At 33.4% G+C, this 18,796-nt stretch overlaps 2 protein-coding genes across 2 annotated transcripts; one reads left to right on the top strand and one right to left on the bottom strand.

Annotated features, from left to right (window-relative positions):
• The first annotated feature begins 1,540 nt into the window (after positions 1 to 1,540).
• On the top strand, positions 1,541 to 11,792 carry LOC143067004 (uncharacterized). The gene is made up of 8 exons (XM_076239928.1): positions 1,541 to 1,584; positions 4,353 to 4,466; positions 6,333 to 6,446; positions 6,728 to 6,841; positions 7,451 to 7,564; positions 8,938 to 9,048; positions 10,226 to 10,474; positions 10,685 to 11,792. Exons 5-8 carry the CDS (start codon positions 7,474 to 7,476, stop codon positions 11,704 to 11,706), a joined length of 1,473 nt encoding a protein of 490 aa, XP_076096043.1. The 5' UTR covers positions 1,541 to 1,584; positions 4,353 to 4,466; positions 6,333 to 6,446; positions 6,728 to 6,841; positions 7,451 to 7,473; the 3' UTR covers positions 11,707 to 11,792.
• Positions 11,793 to 13,526: 1,734 nt separating this feature from the next.
• On the bottom strand, positions 13,527 to 18,591 carry LOC143067005 (calmodulin-like). The gene is made up of 5 exons (XM_076239930.1): positions 18,479 to 18,591; positions 16,883 to 16,913; positions 15,071 to 15,214; positions 14,255 to 14,500; positions 13,527 to 13,715 (listed from the first exon to the last, which is right to left on the bottom strand). The coding sequence occupies exons 1-5, from the start codon at positions 18,479 to 18,481 to the stop codon at positions 13,687 to 13,689; spliced, it is 453 nt and encodes a 150-aa protein (XP_076096045.1). The 5' UTR covers positions 18,482 to 18,591; the 3' UTR covers positions 13,527 to 13,686.
• Between the last annotated feature and the right edge of the window lie 205 nt (positions 18,592 to 18,796).

Consider the following 18,796-nt stretch of genomic DNA (forward strand, 5'->3'; position numbering starts at 1 on the left):
CACATCGCTATATTTATTGCATAATATTTCATGTTTATCTGCTACTGAAGAAATGACTGGCACTATGCTTAAGTCAACAGATGTATCATAGCACAATAAATTCCCGTATCTTCCTTTCATCACATACACCGGTGCGGTTGTTATTTTATGGTCAGTCTCTATTGTAGCGTGAAATTTTCCCATTAATTTCAAGTTTTTATCTGAACCATATGCGAAGACTTTAGTGTCGGCGTGAGAAAGTTTGGGTTTACACTTGATGTTCTCGAATGTGCTTTCATCAATAACATTAATACTTGATCCTGTGTCAATTAAAATATCCACATTAGAATTATTGATTTTCACATTTATTTTCGGTTGTCCTTTCTGTACTTTATTCACAGTATTTTCTCGTAATCCAAAAACGTAACAATCATCTGAACTGCTGTCATGAGCATCGTCATGTTCGTAATTGTCAACTTTGTTTACTTTTCTTTTAAAAGTGCTAGTTCCATCCATACGTTTGGATCTACATACAGAAGCGAAATGATTCAACTTTTTACATGAGTTACAGCTTTTTCCAAAAGCTGGACACTTGTTTGCATGTGGGAAATCACCTCCACAGTTTCTGCAAGTAGTCTTTTTCTTTACGTTGTGGTCAGTTTGTGTCTGTAGAAATCGTGGTCCGTTTCTACGTTTTCCAACTCCTTTTCTCACAGCATTTGCGGATTGTTTGTCTGATTGTTCAATTTCCGTTGCCTGTTTTTCGGAAAGTTCTAACGCTCTAGCTGATGAAATTAATCCTTCAAGGGTCGTGTCTTCCCGAAGAGCCTTTCGTCTTAGTCTAGTTGAATGACAACCTTGGATAATTTGCGATTTTACTTCTTTAGATGTTTCCGTAAATTCACAGTTTACAGCTAGCTGGCGTAATCTCGTGTGAAAACTGTCGATAGTTTCATCAGATGTTTGTTTGGCTTGTCTAAATTTGTAGATTTCATATTCCGTATTCTTTTTCGGAGCAAAGTAAGCGGTTAACTTGTGTTTAGCGGCAGCAAAGTCTTCTCCTGTATTATCAAGGGTATCAAAGACTTCGTTAACATCTTCTCCAGCGTAATGTAACAAGAGTGCTCTTTGTCGTTTGCTGTCCTTTATGTTTAAACCGATGAATAAATTTTCAAGTCTACTTATCCATTTACGCCACCTTATTTCAGCATTATTCTCATGTACCGGAAAACTCGGAAAAATTGGTAAAGATGCAGCCATGGTTTGATTATCAGTGTCACTAATTATTAAATCCATAGAAATACATTTTTAAACATTTCCAACTTTAGTTTTTATCCTCGTCGCCAATGTAACGTTGGTAGCCTATATATATTAACTAAGAGACAAGCCATGTGTACTGATTAACATACTTTAATATAATGCTCAAGCTAACTAATCAACACAACTACATAAAGCAATACGACGCGACCTTATCTGCTATGTCCATCAACACAACACGTGCGTGAACTCTGAACTGTATAGATATTTATGAATGAATGAAAGTTACAATATTACATGATGGAATAGAAAACTGTTCGGATGGTGAGGATGAGGCACATTGTGAAGGTACTATAAAACACGATAAATGTATTGTTTAATTATTTCAATTTCTAAGTACTGATCAGTTCGTTTATATAGTAAATTCTACTACTAATATCTTTTTATTCTGCAGTTGTTTGTCCATCGTGCATTTTTCTCGTTTTGTTTATGTTAATATGCTGAATTAACAGTATGCTGAATATCAATCGAGGAGCCGTCTATTACATGTTTTGTTCCCAAGCAAAAATATGAATTTAAGTTAACAATCATTCTACTTAAGAAGACTTTTTATATATTCATAGTTGCTTTAATTTTATTTACTTTCTTGATCGCTTTTTTTTATATACAAATCCAAGTGTATTTAAAAATATAGGATATCAATATTTCAATTAATAGTGTAATATAAAAATCATTTAGCCAAATGTACAAATATTAAATATCCTTTAGATTAATTATTTTAATGTTTGAGCAAAGGATCTTTAACGCACTGTCTTTATCTTCATCTGAAAGTTTTAATTTAAAAGAATATGTAACAAACATACAAACCAAACGACATATCTTTATCTTATTTATTATGAATAAATATAACATAAAAAATATAACCAACCCTATTTCATAGACCGCTCTAACAACCAACTTACAACACTTCCAAGAAAAAAGCCAACGAAACAATAATGCCTGCTCCTGAAAAAAAAAACATGAACTATATGCTGATGTTCCTAAACGGTTAACATCAAGCACACCAACCTCCTATTATCTATCTCGGCAATAGACACACGTATAAGTAGACATATAAGGCGGAAAAGTCGGATGCCAAACATGATATTAGTTTCTATGTATACCTTATAGACAGTGTATTTTCTTTGTATGCCTTATATATAATTAATTTTCTATGCATGCCACATAGACAGTAAACTTTCTTTTATACTTCATATAAACAATAGTTTCCGTCGTTTACCTCATAGACAGTTAATAAATTTTCCATGTGAACATGTTATTTCTTATTACTAATCTTATGTTTGAAAGTTATCAATTCCACCTTGTAATACGATGTTTTGATGTTGTCTGTATCAGTTCTAAGATATTACTTGTTGGGTTTTTTTGCCACAATTTAGCACGTATTGGTATTCTGGTTCAATCATTTATTGTCTTACATCCTGTCGATACTTATACTTTGATATTACACAAGGTCATACTTATACTTTGATATTACACAAGGTCATACTTATACTTGGATATTACACAAGGTCATACTTATACTTTGATATTACACAAGGTCATACTTATACTTTGATATTACACAAGGTCATACTTATACTTTGATATTACACAAGGTCATACTTATACTTTGATATTACACAAGGTCATACTTATACTTTGATATTACACAAGGTCATACTTAGACTTTGATATTATACAAGGTCATACTTATACTTTGATATTACACAAGGTCATACTTATACTTTGATATTGCACAAGGTCATACTTATACCTTGATATTACACAAGGTCATACTTAGACTTTGATATTACACAAGGTCATACTTATACCTTGATATAACACAAGGTCATACTTATACCTTGATATTACACAAGGTCATACTTATACCTTGATTTTACACAAGGTCATACTTATGTCAGACTGTTATGTCGTATTTACAATAAAGTCATATTTAGTTGTACTGACTGACTTTTATGTTTGGAAGAAACTATTTTTTATTTAAATCCAGAATGAAAATGGAGAATATGTCTACTTATATATCTGTGATTTGTATCGACCTGCTCAGTCATTCTGTTAAAAAAATGTTAACAACAGGTTTTTGTGATGGAATGTAACGCCATTGGCAAAGATTAATGGATTATCGAGCACCCACAAACAGTTTTAACTTGTTCACTCAAGCTATTCTTTATGTTCAATGAAAGTAACCTCTAATCCAGCCGTCTTCGTTTTTATTATCTGTCAGACTTGGTTTTCGTCTATTGATACATTGTTTGATTGTTTACAAAGCTATGCATTGACCTGAATGTTTTTGCATTTTTGTCTTTTTGTCTTTAAAACAGTTGTATCATTGAAAACTTTAAATTCCTAGAATATAAAATGTTGTTTAGTTTTCTGTTATTTTAGAAAACAAATTTTCAAGATTGGTGCAGAGATAAATTGATTGAACACTTTTACATTTAGAAATCTTGTGCAAGTAAGTTATCAAAGATACCATAAGGACAAACTGATAATGCCATGGCATAAACCGGAAAGCAACAATAATACAAACAACACCTTTTAGAGTATACAAAATAGAACATAGAAAAACAAAAGATCAATAAAATTGAGAATGGAAATGGGGAATGTGCCAAAGAGACAACAACCCGACCATAGAAAAAAACAACAGCAGAAGGTCACCAACAGGTCTTCAATGTAGCGAGAAATTCCCGAACCCGGAGGCGTTCTTCAGCTGGCCCCTAAACAAATATATACTAGTTCAGTGATAATGAACGCCATACTAATTTCCAAATTGTACACAAGAAACTAAAATTAAAATAATACAAGACTAACAAAGGCCAGAGGCTCCTGACTTGGGACAGGCGCAAAAATGCGGCGGGGTTAAACATGTTTGTGAGATCTCAACCCTCCCCCTATACCTCTAGCCAATGTAGAAAAGTAAACGCATAACAATACGCACATTAAAATTCAAGCACATGAAACCCATAAGAAAATCAGGTGTCCCGCAAGTGTAAGCAGTATGAATAATTTTATACATTGGTATGTGTGTTTTACTTGTTTTTCCATATTTCTTTAAGAATATAAGTGTCCATCGGGAAAAATTAAATGCGAGGACCATTTTTGTGTTTGGGGCGAACAATGCAATGGATGGGCAGAGTGCAATGATGGATCAGACGAAAAAAATTGTCAAGGTAAGACCACGTGTTCAGAACATTTTGATATGCGTTAGACCAATTGGTACAAATAATTAGACCGATAATGACAGTCTACGATGGCCGATGGCGACAGTCTACGTTGAACCGTTAGTGACAGTCTACGTCAGACGGATAGGGACAGTCTACGTTAGGCCGATGGTGACAGTCTACGTTAGACCGATTGAGCCAGTCTACGTTAAAGCGATAATGACATACTACGTTAGATACATGGGAAAAGTTTTTGTTTGACAGATTGTGACAGTCTACGTTAGACGGATTGGGAACAGTCCACTTCAGATCAAAGGTGACAGTCTACATATCCTGATGAGGACAATCGTCGTTAGACCACTGGGAACAGTCCACCTCAAAACCAAAAGGAACAGTCTTCGTCTTCAAAAAATGGTGAACAGTCTACTTTAAACCGATCTGTCAATCTACGTAAGACAGATGGGTAGAATCTCTGTTTGACATATGAGTACAGTTGATTGTGTTCCGTATATAGAAAGCATTGCTTGTTGTTTAAAGTGATCAGTCAATCAACGTAAGACAGATGGGTAGAATCTCAGTTTGACATATGAGTTCAATTGATTGTATTCCGTGTAGCATTGTTTGTTGTTTAAAGTAATCAGTCAATCTACGTAAGACAGATCGGTAGAATCTCAGTTTGACATATGAGTACAGTTGATTGTATTCCGTATATAGGTAGCATTGTTTGTTGTTTAAAGTGATCAGTCAATCTACGTAAGACAGATCGGTAGAATCTCAGTTTGACATATGAGTTCAGTTGATTGTATTCCGTGTAGCTTTGTTTGTTGTTTAAAGTGATCAGTCAATCTACGTAAGACAGATCGGTAGAATCTCAGTTTGACATATGAGTACAGTTGATTGTATTCTGTATAGCGGTAGCATTGTTTGTTGTTTAAGGTGATCTGTCAATCTACGTAAGACAGATGGGTAGAATCTCAGTTTGACATATGAGTACAGTTGATTGTATTCCGTATATAGGAAGCATTGTTTGTTGTTTAAAGTGATCTGTCAATCTACGTACAACAGATCGTTTGAATCTTAGTTTGACATATGAGTTCAGTTGATTGTATTCCGTATATAGGTAAGGAAGCATTGTTTGTTGTTTAAAGTGATCTGTCAATCTACGTAAGACAGATCGGTAGAATCTCAACTTGACATATAAGTACAGTTGATTGTATTCCGTGTAGCATTGTTTGTTGTTTAAAGTGATCAGTCAATCTACGTAAGACAGATCGATAGAATCTCAGTTTGACATATGAGTACAGTTTATTGTATTCCATATATAGGTAGCATTGTTTGTTGTTTAAAGTGATCAGTCAATCTACGTAAGACAGATGGGTAGAATCTCAGTTTGACATATGAGTACAGTTGATTGTTTTCCGTATATAGGTAGCATTGTTTGTTGTTTAATGTGATCAGTCAGTCTACGTAAGACAGATCGGTAGAATCTCAGTTTGACATATGAGTACAGTTGATTGTATTCCGTATATAGGTAGCATTGTTTGTTGTTTAAAGTGAAGTTTATTTCGTATATAGGTAGCATAGTTTGTTGTTTAAAGTGAAGTTTGTAGATTATTGTAGTGTTAATTTGATATATAGTTGACCCTAAAAAAACAGTTCAAAGAAACTATCCGAACGACTTAATCAGGTTTTTTTTTTCATCTGTTTTGTTTCAACTGTTATAATTTAACACATTAAGGTGTTGTAATGAACGGATATTATATACAGATACAAATGTATATCAACTGATACCGAATGTGTTATTACAAGTATTCTTAAATTTTATTATCATATTCATAAACTATAGACTGACTTCTCGCCCATTTATTCATTTAGAATATGAATGTCCAACGCAAAAAATTAAATGCAATGATCATACATGTTCCTTGGGTGAAAAATGCAACGGATGGTTGGAGTGTAAAGACGGATCAGATGAAGACAATTGCGAAGGTAAGAATCACGTGATCATATATGTGTCTTGGGTGAACGATGTAATGGTTGGATAGATCAAATGAAAACAATTGAACTGGTAACAACCACGTGAACAAACGTAGTCTTGAATGAACACAGGAAATCATAGAAAGTATTTTAAAAGTATAAATACGTAGAAAAAGCTCAACTGAATCGTTTATCAAATATATTTTGCAAATAAGCAGTTTAACTGTTTGGTAATGGTTTTTAGAGCATGAAGTCAGTAAAATGGAAGTTAATTACTAGTTTATTTGATTTAGGTTATGAGTGCCCAACTGGTACCATTAAATGTGCCGACCATACCTGTGCGAAGGGAGGAGTATGTGATGGATGGGATGATTGTAAAGATAATTCAGACGAAAAAGACTGCATAGGTAATACAGGATTGTTATGACAAAATGAATATAGTATTTTAGTTATTAGATAAATTTGACCTGTTTATTTTGCAATAAAAAAATAATGATTAAACAATTGTCCATTGGAACAAGTTTCCACATCCCAGTGGAAGTTTAAAACGGGGAAATATTTCAAAAAGATATCGGAGGACTACTAGTTAATAAAAACATTTTGCATTGGGAAAACAAGAAAACTAAAGGCAGTCAACAAACATTTCTCATACACTGAATTAACATTGAAAAATATCAATCAGACTACATTCAGGATCAAACTCAGTCATTTTTATGAAGAGGAATCTTTAAAAAGACACTTTTGACAATTTATTCGCTACTTTAAAATTCTCGAGATAAGCGAGTCAAAGCTTTGCATATTGAACAAACATCTATCTAGAAGACTGTTTGTCGACCTCCTAATGGCCTTTAAATGTGTTTCTCACTTTTATCGTTGATCTGTTGTCTCATTGACGTAAACTCACATATCTTTTTATTATTTTTTGAAAGATGCATAGTATATCTTGTTTTTTTTTCGATTGTCGAAGTTATATTAATATATTTCTTGAATGTCTACTTGCTTTTATTATTTTGTAGACATTGAATGTGCAGAGGGTCAAATGACATGTGCAGATAGTGGTTGTGCATGGGGTGATCGATGTGATGGGGAAACAAATTGTCGAGACGATTCAGACGAAGAAAACTGCAACGGTACATGTAAATGGCACACTAAATGGAAAACATTTGCAATACCAAGGTCTCCTCAAAGAAACCATTATTTTCTAATGTACACGACTTCGTCTTCATATTCAGAACTATTTATTCGTCTTGGTAGAATGATTAAAGGGCCAATTAATTCTGGAGAAAGTTAACGCCACATGCTTACTCTTCTGAAGCACTTAGATCACCCCTTTTTTTCTTAACATAGGTTCATGTTGATCTTGATTTAGCTTCGGTGCTGTACCTTGTGGTTTTTATTATTTGGTGTTGGTGTTATTTCTATCGATAGCAATCCGGTAAATCCTTTGTCCTTAAAATATGTGTTTCAATATCAACTGTACATGATAAATGGTTTACGAATTTGTGTGATGCCTGGCCCATTTGTATGAATAATCCTAACACACTCAAACATCCAGTGTTGGCGTAAATTTGAAACGTTATCATTCAATTAATGAGGATGAAGATAACGATGATGACGACGATGACGACGACAACGATGATGACGACACCAAGATGTCCTCAAATGAAATCGGATACTATGTTTGTATCATGCTTTTCAATAACATATGGGCAAACTGCCTCAAAATTATTGTATCATAAAGTAACACTCTGCAGTGACAACAATATATACACCCACGCAAGCTGAAATTAATAAACAATCAGCTTTAATATCTTGTAAATAAATTCGAATTTGTCTTTATGGACATTTAAGGACACCACAAAGCTGAATTGAAACTTGAATGGAGGCTACCGAGAGGTTCACGAAAGGAATATATATTTGCATGACAAGAGTAACTTATAGGCAGTCGGGAAGTAATGGCAAAATAGCATCATAAAATTAAGAAGTCTAAAAGATAAATATTTCTGTCTAGCTGCTATGAAACAACACTCTATAATATCCAGTTGCAAGATTAATACTGCAAACATATTTTATTGCCAGCTCCAAGATTAATCTCAGAACATTGTAAATCATTTGAATGCCATCTAAAATTAAAATTGAGAATGGAAATGGGGAATGTGTCAAAGAGACAACAACCCGCCCAAACAAAAAACAACAGCAGAAGGTCACCAACAGGTCTTCAATGTAGCGAGAAATTCCCGCACCCGGAGGCGTCCTTCATCTGGCCCCTAAACAAATATATACTGGTCCAGTGATAATGAACGCCATACTAATTTCCAAATAGTATGCTTTGAAATGTCCCTATGTTATAAAGGTAGTTATATATCTTTCCATTAATTCACGTTAATGATTCGGACATTGACCAGTTCTCTTGGTATAAGCTGCTGCTTGTAAATCATATCGTAAATTATTAGCATAAATTCGTCCAATTAAAAACAGTGATTGCTAAATGTTTTATTTTCAGAATGTAAGAGTGGTTCCTTCCTATGTATAAAGGATGAGAGGTGTATACCCGATTCATATAAATGTGATTCGTGGCCAGATTGTAGTGATGCTTCCGATGACGTCGGCTGTGGTACGTAAGAGTGCCGATTTCATAACTGTTATCGAATTCTATAATATGCATATTCATTAATATAGATAGATACTGATGACATTCTTTAAACAATATAGGTATATAGTAATTAACAACATTTCATCTACTGGTTCATTTGACTAGTGTAAATGCCTTTGCTTTCATGTGTTCCAATTCGTAAAAATAAAGATATGTAACGTTGTGGTAAATTTAATTTTATAATGGTTAATCAAATAATAATCATCTACTATTCGGGTTGTGGTTGCAGGCACGTTAAACATTAGACAATACATATACAATATAGAAGGTCCGGAAGTGGCTAGATTTGGCCTAATATTCGAGGTGAAAGATTTGTGACTTAACACAAATGTGGCAACTTCCATTGTAGATTAAAACTGTCGTAAACTAGCATAAATGCTTTTAAAGTTGCGAAGATTTCAGTAATGTTGCAAGAATTAATAATATGTACTTTGAGCATATGATGCATACGTATTGTTTTGTCAAAAACAGCCAATATTTATGAAAAAGAGGTATTCTGCTTTCCAATTAAAAGTTAAAAGTTTACATTTTAACAAAGTAAAAATGCTATATTTTAGGGCCAAAAGGGTGTCTTACAAGGATGTGAAAGACTATAAATAAATCAAATTTGAAACGTTCTAAAATGTCATTCAAAAAAAAAAACATGACTTCAAACTAGCAGTTGTGCATTTATCGATAAGGGGGTAATATCAAAACATATCATTTCATTTTGCGTGCTTTTTAGGTACGTTCAAGATGAAAAGTTTTAAATATCTGATATAAAACAAGCAGCTTGCGAACATTCAGCGGATCTTCATGAACAAATAATAAGAATGCTATTGTTATTTTTAAAAGAGTAACTCATTTAGATTAAATCAATCGAAGATGTTTTGGAAGGTTAAGCCATTACTACTTTACATGTGGCAAAATTGCCCTGCTGAAGACGTTGATTTACGCAAATGAATACTAAACGAAAAGACTATATTGGTAGCAACCACAGATCGAGCTCGAATATTTAGATAAGCTACATAATATTATTCAAAGCAGTACACCTATTATAATCCTTATCCTTATAGCACTATATGTAACTTGACATTTTCAATATAAGAAACAATGCGCAACATAGAAGGAGCATGACATTTTAGTGTTTTATTTCTAGGCGATTGTGACGATGATCAATTTAGATGTGGAAACTCACATTGTGTTAATGTTGATAAACTATGTGATGGAGAAAATGATTGCGGCGATTTTTCAGATGAGAGATGCAATACTTCAGCAGGTATACCTATGCCAGTAGATCAGCCAATATTAATGTGGCAAGATCCAGATCAGTATGTGGGACATCCTGATATATTGCCAATAGCACCATCTGTAGATCATATGCAGTTGCCTAGTATGCCATGGGAAGGTAAAATAAGAACAAGTTTTACACAGCGTTATCTTCAGATTTTTAAGTTCTCCTTTCTTTAAAAAAATACCTTTCATAAAATACATTTTTTCTCAAACTGAATAGTCAAATTGCACATAATGATTTAGTTGAAACAACAGATTCTTAACATTGTGAAGACTTTATTTTATCTATAGATATCAGCAGATTACTATGTCTTTGTTTTCATAGATGATTCTGGCTCTCCCAGTCCTTTGGCAATAAGCAGTAAAAGAGTATCAAACACTGAATATAACAAACAGCTTATGAGACAACGGCTTTATAGCATTAGCACAAGACGACATGATAACAAACAGTTTGTGCGAAAATATGTTCATAGTCGAACAGGACATGATTACAGACAGCATGTCGGAGAACCAGTTCATAGTCAAACAGGACATGATTACAGACAGCATGTGGGAGAAACCCTTCATAGCCGATCAGGACATGAACACAGAGAGCGTGTGGAAGAACCAGTTCATAGTCGAACAGGACATGTTTACAGAGAGCGTGAAGGAGAACCAGTTCATAGTCTAACAGGACATGATTACAGACAGCGTGTGGGAGAACAAGTTCATAGTCGAACAGGACATGATTACAGACAGCGTGTGGGAGAACCAGTTCATAGTCTAACAGGACATGATCATAGAGAGCGTGTGGGAGAACATGGTCATAGTCTAACAGGACATGATTACAGACGGCTTGTTGGAGAACCTGTTCATAGTAGAACAGAATTTAATAACAGACAAAAATCATCTTCTCTACATGAAGACCGTCGTCAAACAAAGGTCCAGGATAATACATTATCAAAAAGAATGTCAAGATTAAATGCTTATCGAAGACTTCAAATGGCAAAATCAATTGCCCGGTCTTTAGTTGAAAAAAGGAATAGATTTGCTGCACAGATGCAGAGGCAAGAATCAATTCGTCATGTACTAGCCGGGCAAAAGATTAAGCATACTTTAGCCGGACAAAAGATTAAACACACTTTAGCCGAACAAAAGATAAAGCACACTTCACAGGTGGAAGAGGTTGTTCGTCAGCTCAAAGAACTGACAGCTTCAAGAAACAGTAATGAACACGAAAAGGTTCACAGTCGTGGGGAAAAAGTCATAAATGATATCAGACGTCATATGTCGACCAATGGCCAGATCAACGAACATTTCACTACACGCCAATTGTACGATGCAATGCAGTACCTTAGACAAAACTAATAAGTCAGACTCATTCAATTACATATAATAATTATTCAAATTTATACTATTGTAGACAACGCCTATAAATTCAAATTCAATTTTTATTTTTTTTTTTTTTTTTGCCTTCCATTCCAAGTCAGTGAGTGCCATTAGCGATATCTTAAATATAGTGGTTTAAAAAAATAACGCTGTTTCTCTTTAAATTAATACACAAATAAAAGTAACAGTAGCATATAGCTGTTCGAAATACATAAATCGATTAAAAAAAATCCGGGTTACAAACTAAAAATAAGGGAACACATCAAATATAAGCCTGTAGTTCAGTGGTTGTCGTTTGTTTATGTGTTACATATTTGTTTTTCGTTCATTTTTTATATAAATAAGGCCGTTAGTTTTCTCGTTTGAATTGTTTAACATTGTCATTTAGAAGCCTTTTATCGCTGACTGCGCGGTATGGGCTTCGCTCATTGTGGAAGGCCGTACGGTGACCTATAGTTTTTAATATCTGTGCCATTTATGTCTCCTGTGGACAGTTGTCTCATTGGCAATCATACAACATTTTTTTTATATAAAACTAAGGGAACACATGAACTATAAGAGGAGAACTACGACACTTAAAACTGAAAATAGCAGTAAATACATTTGGTGTGTTTAAAGGTTTTTCTGAATTTACCTTTATCAGGACTTCTCAAAACTTAAAGTTTGAAATTCAGGGTGTATGTTAAATGTAAAAATGCTAGAAGCTATATAGCCAAAATGGGACATTGAAGAAACTGCTAAATATATCTAAGGTAAACATTGACTGAGGGAGTTTGACTCTTAGTTTCGAACTAATTAATAAACTTATCAACAGCATATTAAAAAAATATGTTATAAACCTTGTCATTTTAAAATCACCGACTTTTAAGCCTGAAGATACGCTTTTGGACCAACAGTATACCAACAGATCTAAAGGTATTGATCTAGTAGTAAATGAAAATAAAACTTTATAAATGTCGTGCTTTCTTTTTTATGCCCCATTGATGGGCATTGCGTCCGTTCGTTCGTTCGTTCGTCTGTCCGTCTGTCCCACTTCAGGTTAAAGTTTTGGTTAAAGTTTTTGGTCGAGATAGTTTTTGATGAAGTTGAAGTCCAATCAACTTGAAACTTAGTTCACATGTGTCTTATAATGTAATCTTTCTAATTTTAATGCCAAATTAGAGTTTTTACCCCAATTTTCACGGTCCACTGAACATAGAAAACGATAGTGCTGATGGGGCATCCGTGTACTATGTACACTTTCTTGTTCGGATCTACTTTTATCAGGATTGCTCACTTAAACATTTAAGATATTCTGTGAAATAATCTTAAACGGCATTTATTTGACCACACACGATGCTCATTTCGACAAGTTTTAATTTCAGTGACGTGAGAGATAAAATATATTTGTAAATTATATCCGAACCCTGACATGGAAACAGACTAAATCATGTTGGAAATATGGCAATTAGTTTCGAGTAAAACTTTCTTACGTTTAAACCCTTCTATTTAGTAAAAAATAATTAGACGCTGTGTTAATTTAATAATATTATGTATCCTCTTTGTCGATATGCAGCTGTTTACACAACAACATCATATTAACCTTGTACTTAAAAAAGTGTATAAACTGAAAATCAAATTAACTACAAACATATTATTTAAATTCTGAATCCATAAAAGTTTAACATGTTCAGAATGGTGAAACCTCTCTCTCTCTCTCTCTCTCTCTCTCTCTCTCTCTCTCTCTCTCTCAAACACATACACACATATAAACCAGAAACTGAAGAGTAAATCTGGCAAGCATCAACAGAAAAAAGATCTCTCAAGGCTACTTTAATTCTTTCTTTTTCGGTTTTTGCAATTCATACAAAAAGGAAATAACTCAAACATGTAGTGTTTTTTGGAAGTGAACATGTTCCATTTTTTTTATCCATAGATCTCAATTTTACTCTCCTGTTTTTTCTATACACCAGTCTGTTTCTACTTTGAAATCATCATTGTGACAAATTCTACAATATAAAGATATATGGATATCGTTAGATTCTACATACTGATACCATTTACAGGCAACCTAACCCCCTTGTCAAATTTCATGATCAATTATACGTCAAGTAATTAGATATAGACATGTTTTCCTTTCGCCTTGATTCACATTTGTATTTCTCTTTTCAAGAATAAACAGTAGACATCAATATCGTGTAATTTCACTTTATAAACAATACATTTTATATTGGCCCATAGGAAGTTTTGGAGGTTTGATTATATCTTTTTTGTATATACGTTTGTTTTTTTTTCTTAATGTTTGTCTTCTTAACTAGTTGTATCCTTTATTTCAACTTAGTGTAGCTTGCTTAAATTTCAGTTAATCTAAACTCATTCATATTTCCATTTAGTATATTGTTTTATTATGATTCACTCGCTGTTATGGTCGTAATTCACAGTTGTGTCTTTGAAAAAGTGGTTGGTTATAAACTTTGTTTCCTGTCAATCACAGTAAGTTTGACAATGTTTTGTCAACTATTCGCTTCTTTAAATTATGATGACTTACCTTCATAATTAACCTGACCATCTCCGTCGATATCGGCTTCACGTATCATCTCGTCTACTTCCTCGTCAGTTAGCTTTTCTCCGAGATTTGTCATCACGTGACGTAATTCAGCAGCACTTATAAATCCATTACCGTCTTTATCAAAAACTCTAAAAGCTTCTCGAAGTTCTTCTTCAGATTCGCCGCCATCTTTGATTTTCTTTGCCATCATTGTTAAAAATTCTGGAAATTCTATTGACCCATTGCCTGAAAATTTATCAATAAGCCTATCAAGATTAAAGAAAGATAAAAAGGACAATTTGTAAACTTGTCAGCTTTTATAAATTATATTATAGGGTCTGACACTGGTTTTGAAACAAAATTCTAAAGTTGGAAGAAAACTTTCATAACACATCTCCATATTTATGATAAGATGTATTAAACATGACTACATCAATATAGTTCCGTCGAAATAAATAAAGTTAAGAAAATATTACATGAGAAGTCACTGTGAACAATGAATAGAAAGATTAAAATGACCAATTGTTAAAACCAATCTTTCACGCATCAGTGTAAATATAACGGAATTTGATGAGACTCTACAAAGTGAGAGGTTTAGCGCTTTAAAACCAGGTTTAATCCACCATTTTCTACATTTGAAAATGCCTGTACCAAGTCAGGAATATGACAGTTGTTGTCCTTTCGTTTTTGATGTGATTTGTCATTTGGTTTTGCCCTGTGATTATGAACTTTCCAATTTGACTCTCCTCTGAGTTCAGTGTTTTTGTGATGTTGCTTTTTTCATTTAAAAGATCTAAAAGTTTGCATGCGTCCTACCGTCTGTATCGACATCATTGATCATATCCTGTAATTCTGCCTCTGTCGGATTCTGACCCAGTGATCGCATTACTGTTCCTAGCTCCCTACAGGAAATTGTTCCATCTCCATCCTTGTCAAACAAACTAAACGCTTCTTTAAATTCTGTGGATAGAGGAATTTTAAAAATATTTATACATGTGATACTGTTGCTAAAATTCAGGCTTATTAGAAAAATACAAATTATGAAAATTTAAAGAAAACAAATAGAAAAATGCTTCTTTTTCTTTACGTATTATTCAAAATTATAATAAAAAAACTTTAGGTATTCGTTGTTATTCTTTGGTTAACATGTTGAAATGAACTTTTATATTGTTTCTTTGTGTATTTCTCTGTCCTGAGTGTTCTTGCATTTATTTGTACTATATTCCTGTCATGTTAGCGGTATATCTAGCATTGTCATTAAGCCCGAGATTTGGCTAGCAACAAAGCAAGGTACAATCCATCATTTTTTTTAAATGTCCAATACCAAGTCAGGAGTTTGGCAATTGTTATCTAATAGTTTGTTTCTATATGTGTTGCATTGTTGTTTGTTTTTGTTGCACTTCAGTTTTCCTGTTGTTTCGTTTTTTCCTCTTAGTTGATGTGTTTCCCTCGGTTTTAACTTTGTAGCCCGGATTATTTTTTTATTTTAATCGATTGATGACTTTTGAACAGCGGTAAACTACTGTTGCCTTTATTTATGATGATTTGTAATAAAAAGTAATATAACAAAAATACCAAACTTCAAACGAAATTCATAACGAAAAGTTCTTTACAAAATATCAAAATCAAAGGCTCATACACATGCTCTAACTTGTTAAAGATATTTCCATATGTAGAAAATGGTACATCCAATTTTTTATGGTAATATTCTTTATAAAGCACAAAGGTGTCAGTATTCACCTCAGAAACTTACAAAACCTTTGAATAGACTTATTAAGAAGGGATATAATTACGATACTGTTGTCAAGTCATTAAAGATTGCATATTTTGGCGTTAATATTGAGTCACTGATAAGGTCTTTGCATCGGAACTAAACACATTTATTCTAAAAACAGTTGTTGGCATGACACGGGTTATGTTCTTCTCATATATGTTATGATGGTATGATACTAAACCCCTAACGGGAAGGATTGTGCCTGATGTTCATATGATGAAATCATAATCTTTCAGTCAATTTAATTGAAGTCTGGAGCTGGCATGTCAGTTAACTGCTAGTAGTCTGTTGTTATTTATGTATTATTGTCATTTTGTTTATTTTCTTTGGTTACATCTTCTGACATCAGTCTCGGACTTCTCTTGACCTGAATTTTAATGTGCGTATTGTTATGCGTTTACTTTTCTACATTGGTTAGAGGTATAGGGGGAGGGTTGAGATCTCACAAACATGTTTAACCCCGCCGCATTTTTGCGCCGGTCCCAATTCAGGAGCCTCTGGCCTTTGTTAGTCTTGTATTATTTTAATTTTAGTTTCTTGTGTACAATTTGGAAATTAGTATGGCGTTCATTATCACTGGACTAGTATATATTTGTTTAGGGGCCAGCTGAAGGACGCCTCCGGGTGCGGGAATTTCTCGCTACATTGAAGACCTGTTGGTGACCCTCTGCTGTTGTTTTTTATTTGGTCGGGTTGTTGTCTCTTTGACACATTCCCCATTTCCATTCTCAATTTTAGTATAGATACATGTAGCTTAACCTGTGTTTGTATGACAGTCGCATAGAATTCCATTGTACTGACAGCAATGTGTGAGAAAAACAAACATTTCTATTTACAAAACAAATTCTTTGTACCTGCTATTTGTTCCTCTGTCAATGATTCTGCCTAAAAAAGATATAAAACACAGCTTAATTGGGTTGTTTTTAATAATAGTACTAAAAGTTTTATAATTTCTGTTGAATCTACTCTTTTTTTTACAACCTGTATGATTTATCTAAACTATGCTGGTCTTTTTGCAATTCAGAATAAAGTTGTTTTTATTCTCTTTGGTGATGCCGTCGCGTTCACAAAAAAAAAACGGGGGGGGGGGGGGGGGGGGGGGAGGGGGGTATTATCAAAAGCCTTTAAAACTGTTCATTGCTGAATGATTATATGAAACTAGAGTAGTCTGATCATCTACCATTTAATATCAGTGTTTCGGCAATTAGACGGTATTCATGAGCTTTCCAAGTCCTTTTTGTTTAAAAAGATTTCAAATTTTGACTTTTCAAACTTTTGGCCGTCTTTAAATCTAGATACCTGATTTAGGTAAATCAACCATGGACACGGAACTGTTTATCATACTTATAATTACCAATTTGTTCATGCCAAATTATAGTTAAAAAGAAATTTATAAATGAAAATATGAACAATCGAGTTTACCAACAAGAGAAATTTGATTTCAATTTAAACATTATACCAAACAAGATCTCGCCAGTGATCGTCTGTCCTCATATAATTAATCCTCTCACTTTTAATCTTTTAGTTTTACCAGGATAGCATACGGAGGTATATAATTGCTCAAAAGTCCATAAAAAAAAACGCAATTCTTAATATTTAATTGTCAACAAGAATATTTTAGTAACAACTTCCCTACTTTGAACCGCACTATTATTTTATTTATTATTATTACTTTAACTGTTAAGCCAGTTTTTGTTATATCTATTTTGCGTGACTGTATTTATGCATCCCGTCATACTTTGAACGACAAAATTATTTCTTGTCTACCTGTGCGAATTTCAAACGCGCAATTTTCACCAGTACTCAAAACCCTCCTTCCTTGATGGGTGCATTTTACATAGACAAATAAAATCGTATAATATAATCAAAATGAGGATGTTAATTTGATGTATGCCTTTTTGTGCTTCTTCGTTACATTTGTTGTTTTTATAGTGATTAAGATGATAACACAATGTTGACTGCTGTACCCCTATTTTTGACATTTTTACCTATTGTGTCTGTTTGTTTTGTTCACGCATCGGTTACAATATAATGGAATTTGATGCGACTGTCATACAAGTGAGAGGTTTAGCTAGCTATAAAACCAGGTTCAATCCACCATTTTCTACATTTGAAAATGCCTGTACCAAGTCAGGAATATGACAGTTCTTGTCCATTCATTTTTGATGCGTTTTGTTATTTGATTTTGCCATGTGATTATGGACTTTCCGAATTGATTTTCCTCTGAGTTCAGTATTTTTGTGATTTTACTTTTCGCTGGTACTCGTATGACAAATCACGCGTGACAAAGTACGTGATTTTTAAGGTGAAGGATAGCTTGACTGAATGAATGTTCAGGCTTCCTTTTCATTACGTCGAAAATAAAATGAAAATAATAAAAAAGTAATTTGACTATCTGTACAATTTACTTATAATTTAATTATTCCTAGTAAATAAGCTGAGATACTTACCATTGTGTAGTGTGTGCTGTGATTTATTTACAATGATAGCTATAGGAGCCTTATAAGATCAGAATAAATATTTACTTGTAAAGAGTTACTGAATGTATCTGGTGATAATAATCTTCGGTGTTATATTTCACAAAATAACAATCTTTACCGCAATGCGACAAGCGTACAATTTAAATATACTGAACATCTTAAAAATTACACTATGTTTTTTTCTACCAAACAAAATTGACTTTAAAATATATTAGGTAGCCTTTATTTTGATTAAAAAATAATCTTTGCAGATGGCCTGTCTCTTTTTCCATCCTCATATTCATACAC

The sequence above is a fragment of the Mytilus galloprovincialis genome, chromosome 3 (genome assembly GCF_965363235.1).
Source record: "Mytilus galloprovincialis chromosome 3, xbMytGall1.hap1.1, whole genome shotgun sequence".
Classification (NCBI taxonomy): domain Eukaryota; kingdom Metazoa; phylum Mollusca; class Bivalvia; order Mytilida; family Mytilidae; genus Mytilus; species Mytilus galloprovincialis.

Excerpts from the sequence above, each read along its gene's own strand:
- LOC143067004 (XM_076239928.1), top strand. The coding sequence starts at position 7,474 with ATGACATGTGCAGATAGTGGTTGTGCATGGGGTGATCGATGTGATGGG. Across the intron at positions 7,565-8,937 it reads AGACGAAGAAAACTGCAACG|AATGTAAGAGTGGTTCCTTC; the intron begins GTACATGTAAAT and ends TTTTATTTTCAG. Across the intron at positions 9,049-10,225 it reads TTCCGATGACGTCGGCTGTG|GCGATTGTGACGATGATCAA; the intron begins GTACGTAAGAGT and ends TTTTATTTCTAG.
- LOC143067005 (XM_076239930.1), bottom strand. Across the intron at positions 15,215-16,882 it reads GACAGAGGAACAAATAGCAG|AATTTAAAGAAGCGTTTAGT; the intron begins GTACAAAGAATT and ends CTCTATCCACAG. Across the intron at positions 14,501-15,070 it reads CAATGATGTCGATACAGACG|GCAATGGGTCAATAGAATTT; the intron begins GTAGGACGCATG and ends ATAAATTTTCAG.